General features: G+C 36.9%; 1 protein-coding gene across 1 annotated transcript in view; it reads left to right on the top strand.

Moving 5' to 3' along the window:
- The window catches only part of scaf6 (SR-related CTD associated factor 6), a 320,666-nt gene that overhangs the window by 104,809 nt on the left and 192,528 nt on the right, over positions 1-23,329 (top strand). Inside the window, exons 8-9 of the mRNA XM_090374863.1 lie at positions 5,528-5,639; positions 20,922-20,972. Of these exons, the coding sequence (XP_090230989.1) occupies positions 5,528-5,639; positions 20,922-20,972 (163 nt within the window). The remainder of the gene's footprint in view (positions 1-5,527; positions 5,640-20,921; positions 20,973-23,329) is intronic.

Here is a 23,329-nt window from a genome sequence, read left to right on the forward strand (position 1 = left end):
CTGAGAATTGGCCATACTCATCTTACTCATTTTCATCTATTGGCAAACAAAAATCCCCCACTCTGTGTCCAATGCCAAGTTCAGCTTTCCGTAAAACACATTCTTTTGGTATGCCCTCGATTCAGAAATTCCAGATTGCTTTGTTTTCAGAGTTCATGCAATAACCAGAATCCAGTTACCCATCAACAGATCTTAGACAATTCTGCGAATATAGATGAATTGCTTAATTTTATTTGGCAAATCAGATTTGACAAACAAATCTAAAAAAAAAAAAAAAAGTTTGATTTACATCAAAACTTGGAAAAGACACATCTTGGCCATTGATGCCCTTGTGTCATTAAACCCTTAATCAACAACAGCTCCCACAATTCATTTTTTCCCCCTTGGAATTGCTCTTAATTGCGTTGTCATTCAGGATGGAGGTAATCCAAGTTAACCGAATTAAATATTACCCGTACAATGATGTCTTATATTTTTCTATCGACCCCTGAGGCCGAATTGACCCCCAACAATGTTATATCGACCCCTTGGGTTTGATATCGACCACTTTGGCAACCACTGATCTGGAGGAAGTTCTTGCTCTGCAATCAAATTGGGTTTTTGCAGCAGTCAGAACCCAAATTATTCAAATATGGATGTGAATGGAGAGGGTTCTCTTAGACCTTCATATTTGAAATGAGAAACTGAATGCACAGCCTATAATCATGAGCAAGAAAAACAAATGCTCGTATGCCCAAGCACTGAGGAATACCAATCAGCCACTTGGGGAGCTGCTGGTTCCAAAGACTAAAACTCCATCAAAACTGAACATAATTGTTTTAAGACTGGCCAAGGAGTCATCCTAGACCTCCAGTGAAGCCATAAAAGATACAATGACCAGATATATTAAGACCAACATGAAGAAACTTAAAAGTCAATTACATCCAGAAAACTAGGAACGTTGAGATCATTTCTAAGACAGTAACAAAAGCTGATGCCCAGTTATTATTTCAAAACCCAGTGGTAGCTAAACTTAGCCTGCAGGCTGAAACCCCAAAGGCCAGGGCCCATCTGTAAAAATTTTTGATGTCACTAAAGACACTGCCAAGGACGAACTCGTTGAGGAAGTATTCATAGCAAAACTTCAGTGCACAAATGATTCATTCCTAAATATACCACACCAACTACCTTGAAGCAAAATGTTAACTTGTTGAGCTCTCGTCCTCCATCTGGAAAATTCTAGCCTCTCAGTCAAGATTGTACACAGACTCTTTCTCTCATTGATTCCGGGAACATTTTGCAATCCCCAAGTATTTCTGATGTATGATGTTCAGATTCATCACCCATACATGAACTCAGAGGGTTTTCACCTGTGACTATTGTGCTGTGCATGGCCATTCATATAAGGAATGGCTCGTATGTAGCCAGGTGGGCAGGAGCAGCAGTGTGCGTAGCACATGCTTCTTGATTAGACCGGGGTTAGAGCCCACGAGCCACCAAATATGGAGAATGCGGAAAGGTCAGGGAATGACCACCGCATATCCCCGGAGCAGTATGGCCTTAGTTGCTAATGCTCCTAAAAACCAAATAACAACAACAACATACAAGGAATGCGAAAAGAAGTCTGAGCTGCCTGCATGCACAAATTCCAAGGGGGAAAAAATGGACCATACACATTCAGTATGCGACTCCAACTGTCCTATTTACCTTAAAGGCCATGTGACTCACAAAAAACTGATAATGGCAGCACACCCTAATCTTAACAAATTTCAGGAAATCAAATTCATACAGCTTAACACCCAGATAGCTCGTGTGATGGTTGATTAACATAAAAAGAAAATGGATGAGGAAAACATTTACTTGTCAGTCTGGCCTCAGTGGTAGGGAAATTCTTGGAGGCAATGATTAAGAGTGCAATCCAGGTACATTTAGATAGAAATAGCATTCTGAAGGACCCACAACATGGTTTTGGTAATAGGAAATCATGCTATTTTGAGCCATTGAAATGAGATTTGAAATTTACTCATAAGCTGGATGTAGGGAATAGTTTCATCATAGTTTATTAGGTTTTTAGCAAGATAAGCTGGAACATATTGGGATTACTGTGAAAAATTCTAAGATGACTGAAGGGTGGTTGTAGAAAGGGTGGAAAAATGTTTGATTAATGGATATTCTTCAGAATTGGTATAAAATCAGAAATGGGGGTATGCCAAGGATTGGTTCTTGGACCACTGTTGTTTCTTTTTTTCTGATTTTTGCAAATGACATCAATGAAAGGATAGCGGGTGTGATTTCAAAATTTGTCAATGATGTAAACATTGGGAGAGTTGTTAATAATCGGTGCCAAGCAGCACTCCTTGAGGATGACTTGAACAGGCTTCAAGAATGGTCAGGAAAGTGACATCTATGTTTTAATGCAGCAGAATGCAAAGTCGTCTTACACTTGGAGAATAGCAACTTCAAAGTAACATACACTTGGTGAGGCTGAATTAAAAACAGTAGAGGAAGAAAGGGATCTAGCAGTACTGTACAGATATGAAGTTATCTGGGCAGGGTAAACAGACCAGGAATGCCCATGGTGTTTTCCATTGATGATTTTTATAAGGCGGTAATAATTCTACTGTATAAGGCAGTTGTAAGACTTCATTTGGAATACTTTGTCAAAGTATGCAGAACTCATTTGCAAGAAGACTGAGTTTACTGATGGCAGCTTGCATGATGAGATTGGCAAAAGGGTGAATGTACGAGGAAAGACTTCAGACTTGGGTTACAGGGCTTGGTAAACAGGCATCTTAACATGGACCTGATTGTGGTTTTTAAGGCTTTTAGAGGGGTTAGTAAAATGAATGAAGATGGAATTTTCAAATATTTATACATGTTGAGAGAAGTGCATAATTTGTATTTTTTTAAAATTTGTTTTGGCCAGTGTAGCAGAAGCATAGGGCTTTCTTGTACTCTATAGTTAATAGTACTACTAATATTTCTCCCCTCATCAGCTTTCAGTGTCATATATACTGAAATGCAGAGATGCTTAGCATTAGCAGTGGCAAATGATGCAAGAAAACAAGCTAAAACATCAGCATCAGCCAAAAAAAAAAAAAAAAAAACCATAAAAATCCGTATCACCCCATTTCACCTATTTATTCCCTCCAATAGTTTGTCTAGTTCTTACTATAATTTATTTAAACTATCAATTTCCACAACAACAGATGGAAGTATGCTCCAACAATCAACCACCCTTTAGCTAAATGCAAACTTCCGCACATCTATTCTGCAATTGGCCTTCCTTAGTATGAATTTTTTCCACCTGATGTGTGTGGTCTGAGCAAGAGGAAAGAACCGATCAGCATTGAGCTTGCTTAATGCATTCAAAGCCTTAAACACCTCAGTCAGGTCACTTTGCAGGTGCCTTGTCTCCGAATGCTGCAATTTGCAGAACTGAAGTCTTTCTTAGTAAGAGCACCCCTTTGTTCCTCTTAACAATCTCATTGCCCTTCACTGTATTCCTTCCAGCAGCTCTACATCCTTCCTAAAATGAGGCCTCCAGACTTGTATGCAGTACTCAAGGTGTGGCCTGACCATTGCCTTATACAATGGGATAATTACCTCCTTATCTCTGCTAGCAAAATTTCTGTATATCATTGACAAAACCCCATGAGCTCTCCTGGCAGCTTGTCTGCATTGCTCAGAGAATTTCATATCTGACTATGCAATAATCCCCCAGATTTTTCTCATTTTCTGCTACCTTAAGTGCCGACCGGGCTAGCCAGGTGGGTAAAGTGCCTGCCTGGCAACCCAAAGGGCGCGGGTTCGAATCCCACCTCGGACTTGGATCAAAGTACTGCAAAAACCTTGGGAGGTGCACTATGGCCACAGAAGCCAATGCGCCAACAACTACCAAAAAAAAAAAAAAAAAGCTACCTTAAGTGTAGTATCACACAGTTGGTATGTTACTTTGTGGTTACTGCTACCATATGCGGTACCTTGCATTTATCAATGTTAAACTTCAATTTCTATTTCTCAGTCCATCTGCCCAACTTTTCTAGATCCCATTGCAGTAGCATGCTGTTATTACTGTCATTAACCACCCTGCCAACCTTTGTATCATCTGCAAACTTTTTCCTTTGAACAGAAGTTAAACTAACAGGTCTGTAATTACTCGCATTACCCTTTGATCCCTCTTTGTAAATTGGGGATACATTCACACATCTCCAGTTTGTGGGTATGTCCCCTGAATCCAAGGATGCTCTCTTAATTATGGCGAAGGAAGGAAGCAATAATGCTCTCATTATTGCTTACTTCCTTTGCTGCTTCTCTTAATATAATTGGATAGATCCTATCCACTTTCACTTTCATTTAATCCCATTTTACTTTTTTTAAAAGCCTTCTTAAAATGGAATGGTATTTAATGCAGAATTGAGTAATCAGAAAGCTCCTTTATTTTTGATATTTTTCCTTCATGATGCTCATACAGTTTTTTAAGGTTAACCCCAAACACAAATGGTATTGAAACCTGTAGCACTCTAGTATCATGTGTGAGTTGAAGGTTCAGAATGTAGAAGATGTTGGACATGAACTTCTTTAGATTGTAATTTTCAGTTCGATATGAAGGAAGGTTGTTCTGAAGTGAAGAATATGAGTAGAAGGGATAAATGAGAAAAAGTTAGTTCACTGAGTTAGGAATTGAATTGTGAATGGATGTTAATAGTTGATGCAGCTGTTTAGACTGCTTTGGAAGGAAGGTGAAATTATAGATGCTAATTAAGTAGTACGGTTCCCATGGAAATATTTACAGAAAAGAATGTAGCAGAAGCTGAATATTTGGGTGATTGGGAATGGGTTGTGTTTGTGAGAATCATTAACCTACTGGCCACTCTTTAATAAAGTATAGGAATTTGAGAGAGGTTTTGTTTTGGGGGGAGGAACCATCCTAGATGTGGGAATAATATTCCATAATAGGCCGAGTTGTCATTTCACTTGAGCTATAATTGATTGGAAGCAAAGTAATGTCAAGGATGAAAGATAGTCTAGTGTTTTCATTGCAGAAGAAGCAGTATTTGTTTAAAAGGTTTTAAGTTAAGTTTCCTTTTTACAGCTATATTATCATAGGCAATAGTAATCAACAGCACAAAAAAAAAAAAAAAAATCAACAGCATGAATATGATCATTATCTGGCAACAGCATGATCTTAACTTTGTATAGTGTACAGTATTTGAGACACACTGTATGGTAACCTGTTATTCAAAAAATATATAACTTAGTGTCAGTTCACTCTTATATTATATTCAATATAGCAGTGGTATATAATTTTGAAATGGTGCAGTAGCCAAGGTAAATTGGTGCAGTTTATATGGAGTTTTTTTTTAACTGACTTAATTGTGATGCTGTAGCTAAGTTTTTGCTATTTCCAGGGTTGTTTAACTAATTGTGACTGTATTTCAATGTTTTTCTGCTTCTGTTAAAGTTTCTAAATATTTTCATTACAAAAATTGTGGTTAATACATATATATTTGAAATAACTAGTTTATATTTCAATTTGGCTATTCAGTATGAGAAAAAATGCTGATGATTTGAAGAAGGCACTTGACAAAGTAGTTATTCCTATCTTCTGTACAACTAGTATAGCTGTAGATCCAGATAAGCAGCAGAAATTATTAAAGGTATGCCATTTTTAAAAATTTAATTATATCAATTATAATTTGAAAACAAATTTATATTTGTTTTCAAATTATAAATAAATTTATATATAAGTGGTATGCCTGAAAAAAAAAAAAAAAAAAACTAGCAGCTTGATTGCTAGTTTTTAAGGTTTTATATTTTTTTGAATAATAAATCTTAATAAAATAAATCTTAATAAGTATGAATTATCAAATTAAATGTAACAGAGAATATGTTGGTGGCTTACTCAGTAGGCAGTGCTAGTCATATTTTATTTCACTTTATCTTTGTGATCAGTGACTGTATATTCTCAGTGATAAGGCACACTGAACTATGACACCTAATTTATGAGGAAAAATTTGGAAAAAAAAATGTATTTTATCACATAACATTTGAAGCACAAATTCGTAGTGCTTAACACTTTTGCTGTCTGCTTTTCTGACAAATTTTTTGATGTGGGATTGAAAACTATTGGATTGGGTCAATCTGAATTGAGATAGACAGAGACACTTTTGGCTTCTTACTGTGGCTGAATTAGTCAGTCACTTGTGAAGGTTGCTTGACAAAAATATCTGGTTTATCTTCCGTTAAAGTGGAAGAAAATGGTTCTAAAGTCAGGTGGTTTCCCTCCAAGTGAATTAAAAACCCTATGACACACTTGTGTGTGTGTCATGATGCATTTAATACCTTTTCATGACGCACTATAACCTTGTTGTTTTTGTGCCACAAAAATCAAAATCAGTCAATCATGATGCATTTAAAATGTTAATAAATAAAATGGCAATGCAGAAGCATTGTAGATTGTAGATATTATAGCATTGTAGAACCTGTTGATACTGTCAAACTCTTCATTACTGATATTGTGGTATGAACTTTCACATTCCTTCAGAGTCATCATCTTTAGTACCATCAAGATTAACTAACTCCCATTTGCATGCCTGTGAAATTGTTAGTTGTTTCATTCCTCCTGTTGGTGCCACCAAATTGAGATTGGTACTTCCATCCAACTGGTCTACTCCTATTGCATGATTGTTGTGAAGGGTTTATTGACTGAGATATCCAATGGCTGAAATTGGCTAAGGCCTCCACTTTTTGAAACCCCCAAACACAAAAGTATCAGAATCTGTCCTACCTACTATTGTGCATGGATCAAAAGCTCAGAGGAATGAAGATACTTGTTGACATTAGAGTTGAATTTCTGTAGATAGTAATTTTCTGGAAATACATTTAAAGGAAGATATATCGTGGTCTTGCTGCCCTTGTGCCGTAAAGCCTACAAACAAACAACAAACATTTAAAGGAGGGTTGTTCCAGGAAACAGAAGTGGAAGGGATAAGTGAGGAAGACAAGTTAGTTCTCTGAATTTTGAGTTAGCATTAGCATTAGCATTAGTAGAGGCATATGATGCAAGAAAGCAAGCTTATGCAGCATCAGCCAAAAAAAAAAAAAAAAAAACCACTTCCACTTCACCCCTCTGTTCGTTCAAAATACCTGTCCAGCTGAGCCTTAAACTTATTTAGGCTATCAACCTCCACCACAAGGGATGGAAGTCTGTTCCACCAACCAACCACCCGCTGGCTAAAGGCAAATTTCCGCACGTCTATCCTACATCTGTCTTTCCTCAATTGGAATTTATGCCCTCTCAGGTGATTATTCTGAGCTAGAGGAAGAATCCCATCAGCATTGAGCATGCTTAAACCATTCAAGGCTTTATACACCTCTATCAGATCACCTCGCTGGTGCCTAGTCTCCAGACACTGTAATTTGCAAAACTTAAGCCTTTCTTCGTAAGAGCACCCCTTTGTTCCATTCACTAATCTTGTTGCCCTTCTCTGTACTCGTTCCAGCAGCTCTACATCCTTCTTGAAATGAGGCCTCCAGATCTGTATACAGTACTCTAGGTGTGGCCTGACCATCGCCTTATACAATGGAATAATCACCTCCTTATCCCTGCTGGAAAAATTCCTGTATATCATTGACAATACTCCATGAGCTACTCTTGCAGCCCGTCTGCACTGCTCAGAGAACTTCATATCTGCCTGCACAACCACCCCCAAGTCCCTTTCATTCTCTACCACTGTCAGTGTTGTACCATAGAGTTGATATGTTGCCCTGGGGTTGCTGTTTCCCATGTGTAGTACTTTACATTTGTCAATGTTAAACTTCATTTGCCACCTCTCAGCCCATCTGCTCAACCTTTCCAGATCCTGTTGCAGAAGCATAGTGTCAGTAGTGTCCTTGACAACCCTGCCAACCTTTGTATCGTCTGCAAACTTGGACATTAATCCCGATATACCATCATCAATATCATTTATAAATACAGAAAACAATAATGGACCCAACACTGAGCCCTGAGGGACTCCACTAATAACATCAGTCCACGATGAGCAGTGTCCATTGATTACCACTCTCTGTCTTCTCCCCCTCAACCACCCCTTTATCCATAGCAGCAATTTGCCTCCAATGTCACACTGCTCCAATTTGTGTAGCAGTCTTCCATGTGCAACAGTATCAAAAGCCTTTCTAAGATCCAAGTATATAATATCAAAGTTATTCCCAGCATCCAGTTCTTTTGTGACTGCATCATAGTATCCAATCAAGTTGGTCAGGCAAGACTTCCCCTTAACAAAACCATGCTGTGTCTGAGCTATAACTGAAGTCTTGTCTAAATGATCCTGCAGTGCATCTTTAACCAGTGCCTCCATTAATTTTCCTGGAACAGAAGTCAAGCTCACAGGTCTATAATTACTTGTGTCAGCCTTTGATCCTCCTTTGTGAATTGGGGTCACATTTGCACATTTCCAGTCTATGGGTACCTCCCCTGAGTCCAAGGAAGCTCTCATAATTATGGCTAAGGGTTTGCTTACTTCCTTTGCTGCCTCCTTTAATATAACTGGATAGATCCCATCCACCCCGGGTGCCTTTCTTGTGTTTATCTTCAACAGTTTCTCCTCCACTTTACTCCCAGTTATTTCAAGATTCTGTAACTTACTGCTAGAGTTGAATACACCTCTGGCATTCCCCTCGCTGAATAACTCCTCATGTGTGAATGTCGATGCAAAATATTCATTTAGTTTGTTAGCCACCTGAGCAGGATCATCAACACTTGACCCATCAATATCAAGTGGACCAATCTGATTCATCCCTTTCCTTCTAGAGTTTACATAAGTAAAGAACTCTTTGCTGTTTTTCTTTGCATCCCTTGCCAAGGATTTCTCGTAATCTGCCTTCGCCTGCCTAACCTCCTTTGTAACTTGGTTGCATATCAACTTGTATCTATCATAGACTTCTGTGTCATGTGTTAATTTGTAAGTATCCCATGCATTTTTCTTCTCTGCCATATGCCTCATTAGTTCATCTGACATCCATTTTGGCCTAAATCTTGAACAATATTTCTTAGTTGGTATGTAAAGCCTAGTAGCTTCCAAGATAAGTTCTTTGAATGCTTCCCATTTTGAATTTGCTGTTGGTAACATCATCAGTTGGTCCCACTGTATAGAATTTAAATACTGTCTCAGTCCATCGTAGTCGCCTTTACGGAAGCAATAACCCTTCCCTTTACCCCTAATGGTAGTTACCTCTTTGAGTAAATCCCACTTCAGCACACTGTGATCACTGCCACCTAGTGGTTCATTTATCTGCAGATTCTTAATGCATGAAGAATCACTGCTGATAATCAAATCAAGAGTATTACTCCCTCTAGTTGCCTCCCGAACATGCTGATGTAGAAAACAATCATCCAATAAATCCACAAAAGCCCTGCTAGTGTGTGAGTATCCAGCCCCCAAATTCCAGTCAATATCTGGGAAATTAAAATCTCCCATTATAAGACACTCTGATTTACTGGCCCACTCTATTTCCCTGTACAGTGCCTTATTATACTCATCAGAGTCATTAGGCCTATAGCACACTCCTACTCTCAATTTTGATCTCCCAATGTTTATGTCACACCAAACTGACTCCACACTGCACTGTCCAGCGATGTCGACTGGCTTCACTTCCTTGGTTTTTATGTGTTTCTTAACTAATAGCATAACACCTCCCCCCTTCCTATCCTGTCTATCCTTTCTGTAGACGCTGTACTCCCCAAATTGCAGTTCCGCATCCCTTATATCTGTGTGACACCACGTCTCTGATATCCCAACAATATCTGCCTTCGATGTTTTGAGCAATACCTCAAATTCATCAAATTTATTTACTAAACTCCTAGCATTGGTGTACACGCAAGTATACCTGCACCTGTTTCTATTCTTAGCTACCCTAACACAACCCATGTGTTTACTTGTACCACAATGGCTCCCAGCAGTCTCTGAAATACCATGCATCTTGTTTTTCAGGCTTCTGCTCATTCTAATAGAAGCAGTGCAAGAATCTCTTTCACCTCTGCCAGTGGCTACTGTCAATCTATTGGTCTTTGTCTCCCCCCAAGCTAGCAGTTTTCCGACCCATCTAACACTGCCTCGATAGCATCAGCAAATATTCTTGCACCCTTTCTATTTAAGTGTATCCCATCCCTGTAGAAGCAATCTCTCCTGTTAACAAGTACAGTCCAGGCTGAAAAAAATTCTACCCCTTGAGCCTTGCACACTCTTTCCAGGGCCGAATTGATCGACAAGGCTCTCATCATATACTCCCTCCTATCGTGTCTGGGCAGAATTGCAGACACTTTCAAATTCAACCCTAATTCTCGGCTTTTGTTCAACAGTGACCTGTACTTGTTAAGTAATTCTGCCGGTCTCCTACTCTTAATATTATTAGTGCCAACGTGTACAACTATATCACCTTTTGTGCCCTTAAAAGATAATATTCGCTCTACAACATCATCAACCTTTGCCCCTGGCAGACATACCCTGGTCCTGTTCCACCTATCTTTTTTACAAAGCATGTTCCCCGTTTCCCTGACAATAGAGTCACCAACAACTACTAGTTCCTTCGGGACCAGCGCATTCTGCCTTGGGGTTGTCTCTGTGTCACGCGATGCCCAAGTGCAAGCTCTGGCGTTGATGTGGGCAGCTGAGAGCTTGATGGGCCCCTCAATTTAGTTTCTTCGAGGGCATCCACCCTGTCCTTCAAGCTCTCATATAGGCCCACAAGAACGCCGAGTTGTTGCCTGATATCGATACACTCCTTGCATCGCCACACACAAAGACATCCCCCTTGGCAGTATCATGTCCCGTACCCGATTGCTCTGCAAACATCAAGCAAACAGTGCATTTTATAAGGCTGTGAGTCAGAGGACAACTGCCCCCCTCAGTTCTGCTCTGAGCCACAGCACTTCCATTAGCTTGAGCCTTTTGCTTTGCTGCTCTGGTCTGAGTCATGATTCTATTAATTTATTAATTAATTATGTTATGTTATTAATTATATTACATTTGTAATCTAAGTCGTTATATGTATTTATTTAAACGTACAATTTAACTGCTAACGAAGTTCAACTAACGCTATCTAGTACGGTATATAACCTACGGTATATCTAGTACGGTATCACAATGGCGGGAAAGTTAATAACGGTAGCGGTAGTTACGAACACGTGGAAACCCTTACCGATACTTTTACAAGGCCGAGTAAAGAATAAATACACCAAATTAATCAAAAAATCACAAAATAATGTTATACTACTAAATTTAAATCAAAAGTTTTAGAAAAACAATAATTTCAAATCAATAAATAATAAAAATCCACTTAGCGGCTTGGAACACGACCGTCACTAGTAGCCTCGTCAGCAGACCTCTGACCTCTGAGTTGGGGAGTGAATGGATACTGATTGGTTCTGACATGTTCAAGCTAGTTTGGAAGAGGTATAGATCAGTTCAGAAGATGCCAATTCAGAAGATTAGTGTCAATGGAAGTATTTATAGAAAACTCATGCAGCAGAAATTGAGTGTATGTTTGTATGAGATGAGACAATTAACCCGACTGCCTTCTTTTTAATAAAGGAGTTTGAGAGAGGTTTGGTTGTGCCACCCCAGGTGTGGAAACAGTATTCCTTGTAGGATAAATTAGAGATTTATTTGGAGTTATTAGTTATTTAGAAGAAAAGTAATGCAAAGATAAAAAAAAAAAAAAAAAAAACAATTTTTTGATGCAGGTAAAGTTAATATTTGCGATGTGCTTATACCAAGAGAGATTAGAAGTCAGAGTAATCCCTAATAGAGATATGTGATCTTGACTAGAAATTTGAGTGTTTTCAAAGATGAGCATAGGAACAGTAGTCTCTTTTTGTTTTTTTGGGAAAAATAAGACGGGACTGAGTTTTGGTAGGATTGAAGTGAACTAAGTTTTATTTTCCCCATTGGAGAATTACATGGAGATTGACATCTAAGGAATGTGTGATGAATGTTCAAGAAGTTGAGGCTGTTTGTGCAGGGCGAGATTTCTCAAACTGGAAGATTGAACATAGTATGCTATGTTCAATCAGTAATACTATAGTTAGGATTTACAGTGGAAGCAGTAGTCAGTACTATAGAAGGGGAAAAGAGTGGAGGAAAGAACTTAATCTTGGGGAACCAGCATTGGTGGGGAAGTCAGGTCAATGCCATCTACCATTACCCTCAAAGAGCAGTCACAGAGAAAGCTGGATACCCAGTTGAAAAAGACAATGCAGTCCAAAAGATAGAAGTTTCTTTAGCAGATCTTGATGTCAGACTTGATCAAAAGTCTTAGACATGTCAATTCAAACTTTTCCATTGAATTTGTCCAAAAAAGACGAGTAACATTAAGTCTCTATATCACCAGTGGATAGACATTGATGGTATTTATATTGGCAATCTTTGATTAGGCGGACGTTCTCTAGGTAATTTAAGAGTTGGCAGTTTATGGATTTCTCCATTACTTTGGAAAGAGTAGAGGTAAGTGCAACAGGGCAATAATTGAACAGGAAGGATTTGTTACCCTTCCATTTTTAGGAACTGGCCAGATGTGAGAAAATGTCCAAGCAGAAGGTAAAATACCAAAAAAGTGTAAAAAGGTGATACAAAACAGAAGCATACTCAGGAGCACAGGTTTTGAGAACAAGTGGAGAAACGATCATGACCTGGTGCTTTCTTGGTGTCAAAATTGATTCTTATAATGTTCTTCTGTTGGAGGCTCATGGGAAGCTGATTCTTCTGTTGGAGGCTCATGGGAAGCTGATTCTTCTGTTGGAAGCTGATTTGACTGTTTGCTATGGTGGGATGTTATTTACCAAGATCATCGATACAAGAGCTAGAAAAAAGTATAATGCTAATAAATCAGCTTGATCTTTAGCTGAGGATATAGCTGAACCATCAGGCTGAACAGAGATGGGAATATTCATGGACAGATGTTGTGACCAAAATGGCTTTGGTAAGGTAGCAGAATCCTTGACTACCATTTGGATGAGAAGAAAGTTTTCTACTCATGTAGAAAATAATTGCCCTTACAATTGTTTCAAGCTTTATTGTAGGCAGAAATGAAGTTGGGGATTTGGATTCAAGTCAAATGTGATATGGTACATTCTTATGTAGCATATCGCATCATATCACATAAAAAAAAAAAAAAATCAAATTCAAAATGGAAATAGAAAACAATGCCAACCTTCCTTTCCTGGACATCCTGTTCACAAGAAAATCCAGAGAGTTCCATATGGAAGTTTACAGGAAGCCCACTGATACTGGTATCATATTAATCCTGCCATCTTTTCTCTACAAAAATTGGCATTCTAAACTCTCTCATCCTAAGAGCTTACAGAATTTGAAATGAAGATAATCTACAACAGGAGCTACAAACAATAACCAGGCTTACCATGAAGAACATATTTCCTATTATCATCATTATCAGCCATTTTCAATCCACTGCAGGATGAAGGCCTCTCCAGCAACTTTCCAGTTCCTTCTGTTTTGTGCAATGGCCATTCATTTACTACCCACAAACTCATGAATTTCATCTATCATTCTCTGCCGTTGTCTTTCAGGTTTTCTTCTAGCTCCTCTTGGGTACCATTCTGTTATTTCCTTAGTCCATCTGTCATGTCTTCGAGCTATGTGTCCTGCCCAAGACCATTTTAGTTCTTTAGTTTTGATAAGAATGTCCTTTATTTGAGTTTGCTGCCTAATCCATGTGTTTCTCTTCTTATCTAACAGTCTGATTCCCAGTATAATTTGTTCCATTCTTCACTGTGTAGTTCTCAGCTTCTCTTCCATTCTTTTGGTGAGTGCCCAAGTTTCACTTCCATAAGTCATGGTGGGGAGTATACATTGATTCATTATTTTACTTTTCAGACAAACTGGGATATTGCTCCTCAGTATGTGACTATATTTCCTGAATGCTATCCATCCAAAATTTATTCTTCTCTTGAGTTCCAGCCATTTATCATTATTACAGCTAATAACTTGTCCCAGATAAGTATTTCCTATGCACGTTATCAACAAAGCCATAAAAGACACCTCCAAGACCATCACACAACCCCAGCCCAGAAGGGACAGAAGAGCCTCCATATGTATACTGTATATACTATCTGTTAGTACTAAAATAGCTAAAGAAGCCAAAAAATTTGGTATAGCCACCTTTTTCAAAAGTTCAGCCTCCATCAAGTAGATCTTGAAAAAACAACAGTCCAACAATCCTGACAATCCTAGAGATCGTATCTATAAAATAGACTGTAAGTTTGGGGGCACATATGTAGGTGAGTCATACAGACGTCTACAATGCAGAAACAAAGAGAACAAAAAAGATGTACAATATGGTAGAGTTCTAAAGTCCAACATAGCCCTCCATGCCTTACAATGAGGTGACACTTGGGATTTCAAGAACATAAGAATCCTTTCTACAGATAGGCAATACAACAGAAGGAAATTTAACGTAACCTTCCTCTTAAAAATGTTTGGAGCCCCAGCAATCAATAGAAAACAGGGAAACGAGTTCAACCAGCATTATTTTCATCTTTTTAATAAGAAAATGGAAGAAGTAATAAGGAACCAGAGAAAGAAAATAAGCCAGTCGTCTGGAAGAGTAGCCCACATACAACCCCTTCCAGACCACCAGAACTGGCCTACATGCCAAAACCTGATGTTCAGCATAGGTGAGCAAAGGTCACCTTAGGATTCCACTACACAAGCACCCCAGATCTAGGCCAGAAAACCAGAATAAGAGAGCAATTTTTTTTAATATCAAAATTAGAATTGTTTATTTGCTAATTGTAAAATCATAATATTGGTAATTGTAAATATGGCAGTTGTAAATCATAATATTCATAATTGTAATATTGGAAATGTATTCAAATTTCTAACCCCTTTCTATTTTTGCTCCTCCAACAGCACGGTCTGATGATGGGTATCAGTAAGATACCTGAAACGTTACCTTAATGTACAGTAGTTTAGATGAATAGCTAAATAAACTATATTATTGATTTCACATGATGTAAGAGTGGTATTAAATATAATAATAATCTTAATAGGATTGTCAGGTTTTCTGGTAGGTAAATGAACAAGCTGTGTGAGGTTATTAGTAATTGTGAAAGACTCAGCATCTCAGCCAGCTGGGTCCTTGTAACTAGAAATCTGAAGCCAGCCAGAGTTGTGAACATTAAAATCATCAAGGAAAATTATCTCACTGTTAGGAAAGACTGGAGAAAGTCACATTTCAAAGAAAGGAAGTACAGAGTTTTGAGTGATTAGGGTAGCTGGTAGGATGATAGTGGCAATAGTTGAATTTGACAGATTTGGATAGAGAGATTTTTAAGTCAGAAATTCAAAGTAGTTAAAAAAAAAAAAAAAAAAAAAAAGTTCCAGGTGAAGAAATTTCTATCAAGGAATATCAGAGCAGATATGCACAAATACCACCTTTGGAGTGAATAATTAGGGCAATTGACATGAGTAGTGGTTTTGGCAACTGATAATTGGGATTTTGTCAGAAAAAGTAAGCTGGTCTTTGTAGATTGTATTTGGAAATGAACATTGTTGAGATGGAACTGAGACCACATTAAAAGCAACTCCTCAACTTATGTAAGAGTTGCGTTCCACGGAACTCTATGTAAGTCAGAATTTCCCTAAATGCTTATGCAGCACTTGCTAATTGGATTGAATTGATTGAAGCAAAAAAGAAATGTTCGATGAACATGTTTTGTTTGTTTGTTATTTGGTTTTTAGGAGCATTAGCAACTAAGGCCATATTGCTCCGCGATGAACATGTAAATAGAATTATTTATTCAATTTTTTTATCTCATGTGCAGGAAAAATTACAAGTGTACCAAATTACAAAAATTTCAAAATTATAAAATTACAAAAAGACAGAGACAGGCATAATGTCATCAAGTTTTACCTTTCGAGCATCGTTGCTGAATTAACTCTCCAGCTGATAAGCATGCTGCTGCGGAAGTTGAGGGCTTTGGAGATTTAGAAGGGTTTTTTCCCAACGCATCACAATTTCTCTTGCAGCTGTAAAGATGACTTCACTGCATCACAATTTCAATTGCAGCTGTAAAGTATGACCTCACCGCATACTTTAATGTTTTATAAACCAGTGCGATGCTTGAACCTATTAAACAACCCATTGCTTGCCACAAACTTGGCTTAGGATTTGCTGTACTTTTCCTTAAAATCTTCATAAATACTTCTTGCTTTTGCTTAATTGGACTCAGGGGCACTTGCTTCTGAATCTGATTTTCCATCCATATTATTAATAGCTTTTCTGTCTTTGATATAGCACCTGAACACTGTTTTGTGATTACTGTTGATCTTAAATGCATTGATCCTTTAGCATGTTCTTTTTATACACACACTGTCCCTTAAAACAAGCTTTGTTCTACTCTTAAACATTTTCATCTTCATTTCTAAATCAATTTTGTTTTGTTTCCTAGCACTTCCAGTACTTGCACTTTCTGTTGGTCCCTTTCCCTTCATCATTGTAATAAGTAAATAGGAATGAAGAGAAGATTCTGAAAATTTATTTATGTTTTTTATATGATTGAAAATTGAAGGGGAACTAATTTCACCATAATACCATAACGTAAAAACCCACAGAATTCCAGTTATCAGTATTATCGCCTAATGCAACAAGATCGAGTTATATTATAAACATCAAGCAATCTATTATAAACTACCTGTTTATAATAGATTGCACTAACACAAAAGCTCAATATACCGGAAAGTGCAAATTGTTTTTATTGTTTTATGGTGATAGTGACCTCCAGAAATGCGGTTTAGAAAAATATCAACAAAGCCATTCAAAATTGATTCTTGTAATGGAATGGAACATATGATAATGATGAAAGTGCAGTGCAATTTGCATTATAAAAACAACCTTTTAGAGAGATAAATAGCAGAAATTTCAGCTTCCGCGGTCTTGGAACGAATTATCAAAAAATAATATGTTATTGGGTTCACATTACGATCTTTTAATGATATCTCCATTTATTCCTACGGGATGCAAAATACGCTTCCATGATTTTTTTAAGTTTGCACTGGCCAGCAAAAACTTGTAAAGTTGAATTTCCATAAGTTGAGTGTTATGTTAGCCGGGGAGTGGCTGTATTTGGAAATGAAGTTTTTGGGAAGTTTAGATCTTATCATGGATAAGTTTGTTTTGTTAGTTTGGCTAAAGTGGAGTGGAGGAGGGCACATGTTATATGAATGAATAAAATTTTGGATGTAGGATACACACAAGAATATACCTAGCTCCTAGGAATAATATTACACACTATTTGGAATCTCTCTCTCTCTCTCCAGTTAATAACTGGCAAAGTAGAGGCAGTGAGATTATAACTAGCTAATCGAGATACCTTCTAAAGAGTTACCAATAGGTTTGGTGTGGTGGATTATCTAGCAGCAGGGCTGCAGAAAGAATTTTAGAGTTGTACCCTCAAATGTAAGGAATATTACAATATTTCACCAATATATTTGCCATATTTGCTCGTATTGCATGAGGAAGAGATTTACATTTCTGGAGCTTTGCTCTGGTGACTAAACATGTATTGTACCACTTCAAGCCTCCAATATGCAAAATGGTGAGGGGGTACACCAGATGATCAGAATCATCTACTACCTAGTATTGCCCGGTAACACACAGAGATGGCAGTTTTTTGCATGATGTGGACTCCACATTACAGCTACACATTGATTCACACATAGGTGGTCATCTCTCATATACTAGTGTGTACAAGAGATGACCTTGATCTTGTATACAGTGTGTAAGACCTTCCCTATGGGGGGGAAGACAGACTCACACTTACTAAAAGTCCCACCATTATGAAGGTGCATTTGTCTTATAAAAGAAATTTGGTCCACTTGATTTGGGAGTGGGACCCCAAATTTCAGTTTATTAGCATTTTAGACTCCCAGGTAGTCAGCCCTAGTCTGTCATACCCAGTAGAGTGTCTATAACAAGCTTAAGGGGCCCCTGGAAATCACAGCTTACTCACATTTAATTCAGCAATTGTTTTTGTTGTTGCCATTATATTGTGGTATTCTCTGCATTTTTTTTTAAACTGAGCTTTAAAAAGCCCATGTTTAGATTTTATTTTGATTGATTTTTATTTGATTTTTTTAAAGTTTTTATTTTAATTTTTAATCTTAAAGTTTTTGTATATCATACTAGAATTTAGTCCTAAACAGCTATATTTGCAAGACATGTTAATAGGCTTTGTGATAACTGAAGGGCATAGAATTGTAAATACTTTTACTGAATTGTACTTCTGTTTAGATTGAATTATATTTGAAGTTACCGATGTTTTATGTGTAAGAACTTGTGTATACTTTTATTGCCCTAAATTGTTTGTGAACCATCCTGCGCTCAGAGAAAAATAATAATGGCTGCTGCCAACTAAAGAAAGCACTAATTACATGATCAGTTGAATATATATGCACGTCATGATTGGATTATCATTTAATGATTATCATTATTGGGTATCAATGGAATTCATTTCATTTTGAATGTTACATCTAGCAATAGGGGGATTTTATCTTTAAGAAGGAGCATTAGGATTTTTAGAAACTAGATACTTGTGAGAAGTAACTGCAAATAATTTGGAAGTTTGGTTATTGAAATTGGTGCTTCTCATGTCTTGTTTTAAAGTATATTTTGGTTTCTTTTTATGTTTGGAATATGTTATCTTTATTTTGATGTTTCTATTGAAGAGGAATAAGTCTCAGCCTCTCCTATGAAGACTACGTTTATTCTTACATAATAAAGGTTTGAAAAATAATTCTAATGTCATGTACATGCACAGATACACAGCCATTGATTATTCTAAAAAAAAAAAAAAAAAAAAGAAGAAGAAAAGGTAAGCTTTATTTCTCTTCATTTGGAAGAAGGAAGAATTTTCTTCTGAGGTTAAACTCTGCAGCTCTAGTCCTATTAACTCCTGCAGTTGTACAGATAGCAATTAAAGGAAGCAGTAACTGGAAAATATTGTAATGTTTTCATTAACTGTTATTTGGCTTATGCTCTTATTAAAGGAAGAAGAGTTTTTGTTGCTTGATAAAAGTGGTCTGTTTTTTGTGTCATGCATTAGCTGTTGTATTCTCCTGTAAAAGAAATAGATATTTAAATAATTTATTTATTTTATATGTTAAAATTTGAAGAAATTAATAAATCTTGCTCATTATTATTATTTTTTTATTGTTTGTTATATTGTTATTCAGTTGTTTGAATGATGACTGATTGTAGTGTGGCAGAAAATTGAGGGAAATTTATGTTTAAATACTTGGCCAAGACCGTTGATAGTTAAGTATTGGACAATATATGAACTGAACTGTCACACGTGAAAAAATAGCTAGTTTTCAGAAGGCCACCTGATTGTTTTGACCATACTTTTCCTGTTCACAGGCAAGATCTGAAAACATCACTGCTTGCACGTCCTGTTATAGCTATGGACTATAAAATGCAGGGAGAATTTTAGACTTTTTTACCCCCCCCACCAGTATATTCTTTTATCTTTAGCTATTGGTTAAAATTTGGTAATTAACAAAATTTGATAATTTGACAAAATTTGCCAATTCTGCAATTGAGGCATCCTAGGTACAAAGAAATTGTTGAACAATCACTGACAAGTGTTTCAGTATTGACCCATTAAAAAAAAAAGTGAAGGGCTGTTTATTGACTATAATTACTTGCATGACAGCTGTGTTCTGCCCACATTGTCAGCTTCTAGTTTGCTTATTTTTTTCACAACATATTGTGCATATAGGAATACATATTAGTTGCAGAAAAATTGGCAAACAATAGGCTACTGATACTTTTTTCTGCTTGGATCTTTCCAGTTAAATTCATTTAGTTTATTACAGCAGTAAATACAGTACAAAAATATAGAATAAATTTTTATCTCTCTTTAAGTTTCAATACAAATCCTTGATGTCAGTTTATTTCCTCTGCTGTAGATTATTAGGATCTAAAAAGCTTTGCCTGGGACTGAGCTGCAGAGAGGGCACAGTATTTATTTATTCAGAAATGAAAATTTTAATATTCCTGTTTAATACTGTTGGCATTAGAAATAAATTAGTAATTGTGGTTTGCTTCTCTACTATGCATTCAGTGTATGAATGAGCACATTTTATGTTTAGCAGTCTGCAGATTTGAATTAATAATTATTGATTTGGGAGAAACATTTCAAATTTTAGTGCATTTTGGCAGAAAGACAGATCTGTACAAAATGTTTTAAGGATTCTGATTTCTGAAAGTTGGAAATATGTAAAGTGGCCTCCGTAGCCAAGTGGTCAGGAGCGGCAGTGTAGTAGCACACGCTCTTTGAGTAGACCGAGGTTCAAGCCCCTGACTGCTAAATACAGTCGATCTGCCAACCCGCACTGGACCACTGTGGCAGATTATGGTCCATTTCCCTCAGCATGAATTGTTGAGGAGGTTTCCATCCATCCTGCAGTGGGTTGATAATGGCTGTAGTTATAACTTTTTTTTTAAAATAAATTGCAATTGTAGTTTGGTGCATCTTACTTTCTTGATATCTGTCACATGATATTAACATTGCACAAAGTTCTTAATTTATCCTAATTACTAAGTTTTTTAATAAGAAGTTTTAACCATGGTGATCTTTATTTATGAAATTCTTGAAAAATTGCAGTGATTGATGTATAATAAAGTAACATTGTTCTTTATTCATATGTCTTGCAAAAAGCCTGTTAAAAACTTCTAGCAAGTAATAACAAAGATTATAACTGTCTCCACACAGCTAACTGCTAATATTGTTAATAACTATTTTGGATGTGTAATTGATTAGAAAACTTAGTGGACTGTGAAGGGTCCACTAAGTTTTCCACTAAGTTCAGGCATTTTTGAGTCCACTAAGTTCAGGCATTTTTTGTTATTCTGATTTGCAGTTATTTAAGCTGTGGGAAACAAACAAGTATTTTGAACCACTAGTTTTGGAGGTAAGTTTTATTTAAAATTATTAACTATTATTGGGATATTAATTCTTATTAAGTGAATACTATGACCATGTTTCTTGCAAGATAGATAATTTTCAATTAGTAGTTACTTGTATTGCATCTCTGAATTTTTTTATCCATTAACACCCAGAAGTGTAGAATTGAAATCATGAAATTGTGTATGGTAATGGACACAGTTAAGTCATCTCGAATGTGTCATCTTGAATAATGTACATTTTTTTTTGGGGACATAAATGTTACATTGGTTTAATTCATTCACCTCAAAGTAAATTTCTGAAAACAAGTAAACATTTGCAAAATATAAATTTATCATCATTCCAGAGAAGTAAATTGATATAGTTAATGAACTTTATTGTAGTGAAAATACTAAGATGATCTATACAAAAGCTAAATAATTATGTACCTATAGTTTTTTTTTAAAAAACAATTTTTCTTGTAACTCACTTGTTCTCTGTGACAGTATAAATGTTTTCATTGCTGATCACTTGTTTGGAGAGAACTGCATTTATATCCATTAGTTACTTGAGGAATTCCTAGCAGTTTCTTCAGTCAGAGAGAAGAGGCAAGAAGGAGTAAGGTTTCTCTCCAAGTTATTCTGCTTTTTCCAGTTTTTCAACTTGCATAATGTGCAAATTTTCCACAGGAATGAATGCACATGTGCATATAAAATATCGTCATTAGGGATATGACTATCATGGTTATTAGTAAATAATAATGATGATGATAAAATAATTATATAATTCCATGTACGTAACAGGGCTTTATTTAGCAATTACATTGTTTATAATGTTTTGACCAGGGGTGGTCAATCTTAAATGCCTCTACTAATGCTGTTCAAATGCATCAAATGCCTCTACTAATGCTAATAATGTTTTGACCAGGGGTGGTCAATCTTAAATGTGTGTGTGTGTGTGTGTGTGTGTGTGTGTGTGTGTGTGTGTGTGTGTGTGTGTGTGTGTGTGTGTGTGTGTGTGAGCGAGCGTGCGTGCATATAAAAGTATCGGTAAGGGTATCAAATCCACTTGTTACAAGTTGCAGCTCTGCTGAACGAGAAGTTTTTTAGCCATATTTAGCCGCTTTATTGACCATTTTTACATCAAATTATTTTCTAAGTAGCTTATAGACACTTAGTCAGGATCGTTAGTTTATTCTGAATTGAGACAGCGAGATTTGAAAGTTAATTAATACTTAAGTGTCCATAGATTTACCATTCGTAACTTGCCGCCTTTGTCATACGATACATTATATACCGAACTAGATAGCATTAGTATAGTATAGGTTATAATATTGTCAGTTGATCGGTAGAATCTATTAAACTTGTTGAACTTCGTTGTCAGTTAAATTGTACTTTTAACTAAATACATAACGACTTAGATTACAAACGTAACATAATTAATTAATACATAACTGATACGGAAGTTATATAAAGGGAATTCGTAGATAATTAATACTTGATATTGAAAAATATATATACCATTATAACTGTGTTGGGATACAAGTTTAGGGTTATAATTTTGAACTGAAATTGAAATTTTATTGAAATTAATCGAAATCATGACTCAGACCAGAGCAGCAAAGCAAAAGGCTCAAGCTGATGGAAATGCTGTGGTTCAGAGGAGAACTGAGGGGGGCAGTTGCCTTCTGAATCATAGCCTTTTAAAATGCACTGCTTCATGATGTTTGTGGAGCATTCAGGTACGGGACATGATATTGCCATGGGTGATATCTTTGTGTGTGTGTGTGTGCGATGCAAGGAGTGTAATGAAATCGGGAAACAACTCAGCGTTATGGGCCTATATGAGAGCTTGAAGGACAGGATGGATGCCCTCGAAGGAACTAAATTGAGGGACCCATCAAGCTCTCAGCTGCCCACATCAACGCCAGAGCTTGCACTTGGTCATCACGCAACACAGCGACAACCCCCCCAAGGCAGAATGCGCTGGTCCCACAGGAACTACTAATTGTTGGTGACTCTATTGTCAGGCAAACGGGGAACATGTTTTGTAAAAAGGATAGGTGGAACAGAACCAGGGTATGTCTGCCAGGGGCAAAGGTTGATGACGTTGTAGAGCGGATAACATCTTTTAAGGGCACAAAAAAAGGTGATATAGTTGTACACGTTGGCACTAATGATATCAAGAGTAGGAGACCGACAGAATTAATTAACAAGTACAGGTCACTGTTGAAAAAAAGCCCTGAATTAGGGTTCAATTTGAAAGTGTCTGCAATTCTGCCCAGACCCGATAGGAGGGAGTATATAATGAGAGCCTTGTCGATCAATTCAGCCCTGGAAAGATTGTGCAAGGCTCAAGGGGTAGAATTTTTTTCAGCCTGGACTG

The sequence above is a fragment of the Mastigoproctus giganteus genome, chromosome 5, assembly GCF_048544385.1.
Source record: "Mastigoproctus giganteus isolate SK-2022 chromosome 5, ASM4854438v1, whole genome shotgun sequence".
Classification (NCBI taxonomy): domain Eukaryota; kingdom Metazoa; phylum Arthropoda; class Arachnida; order Uropygi; family Thelyphonidae; genus Mastigoproctus; species Mastigoproctus giganteus.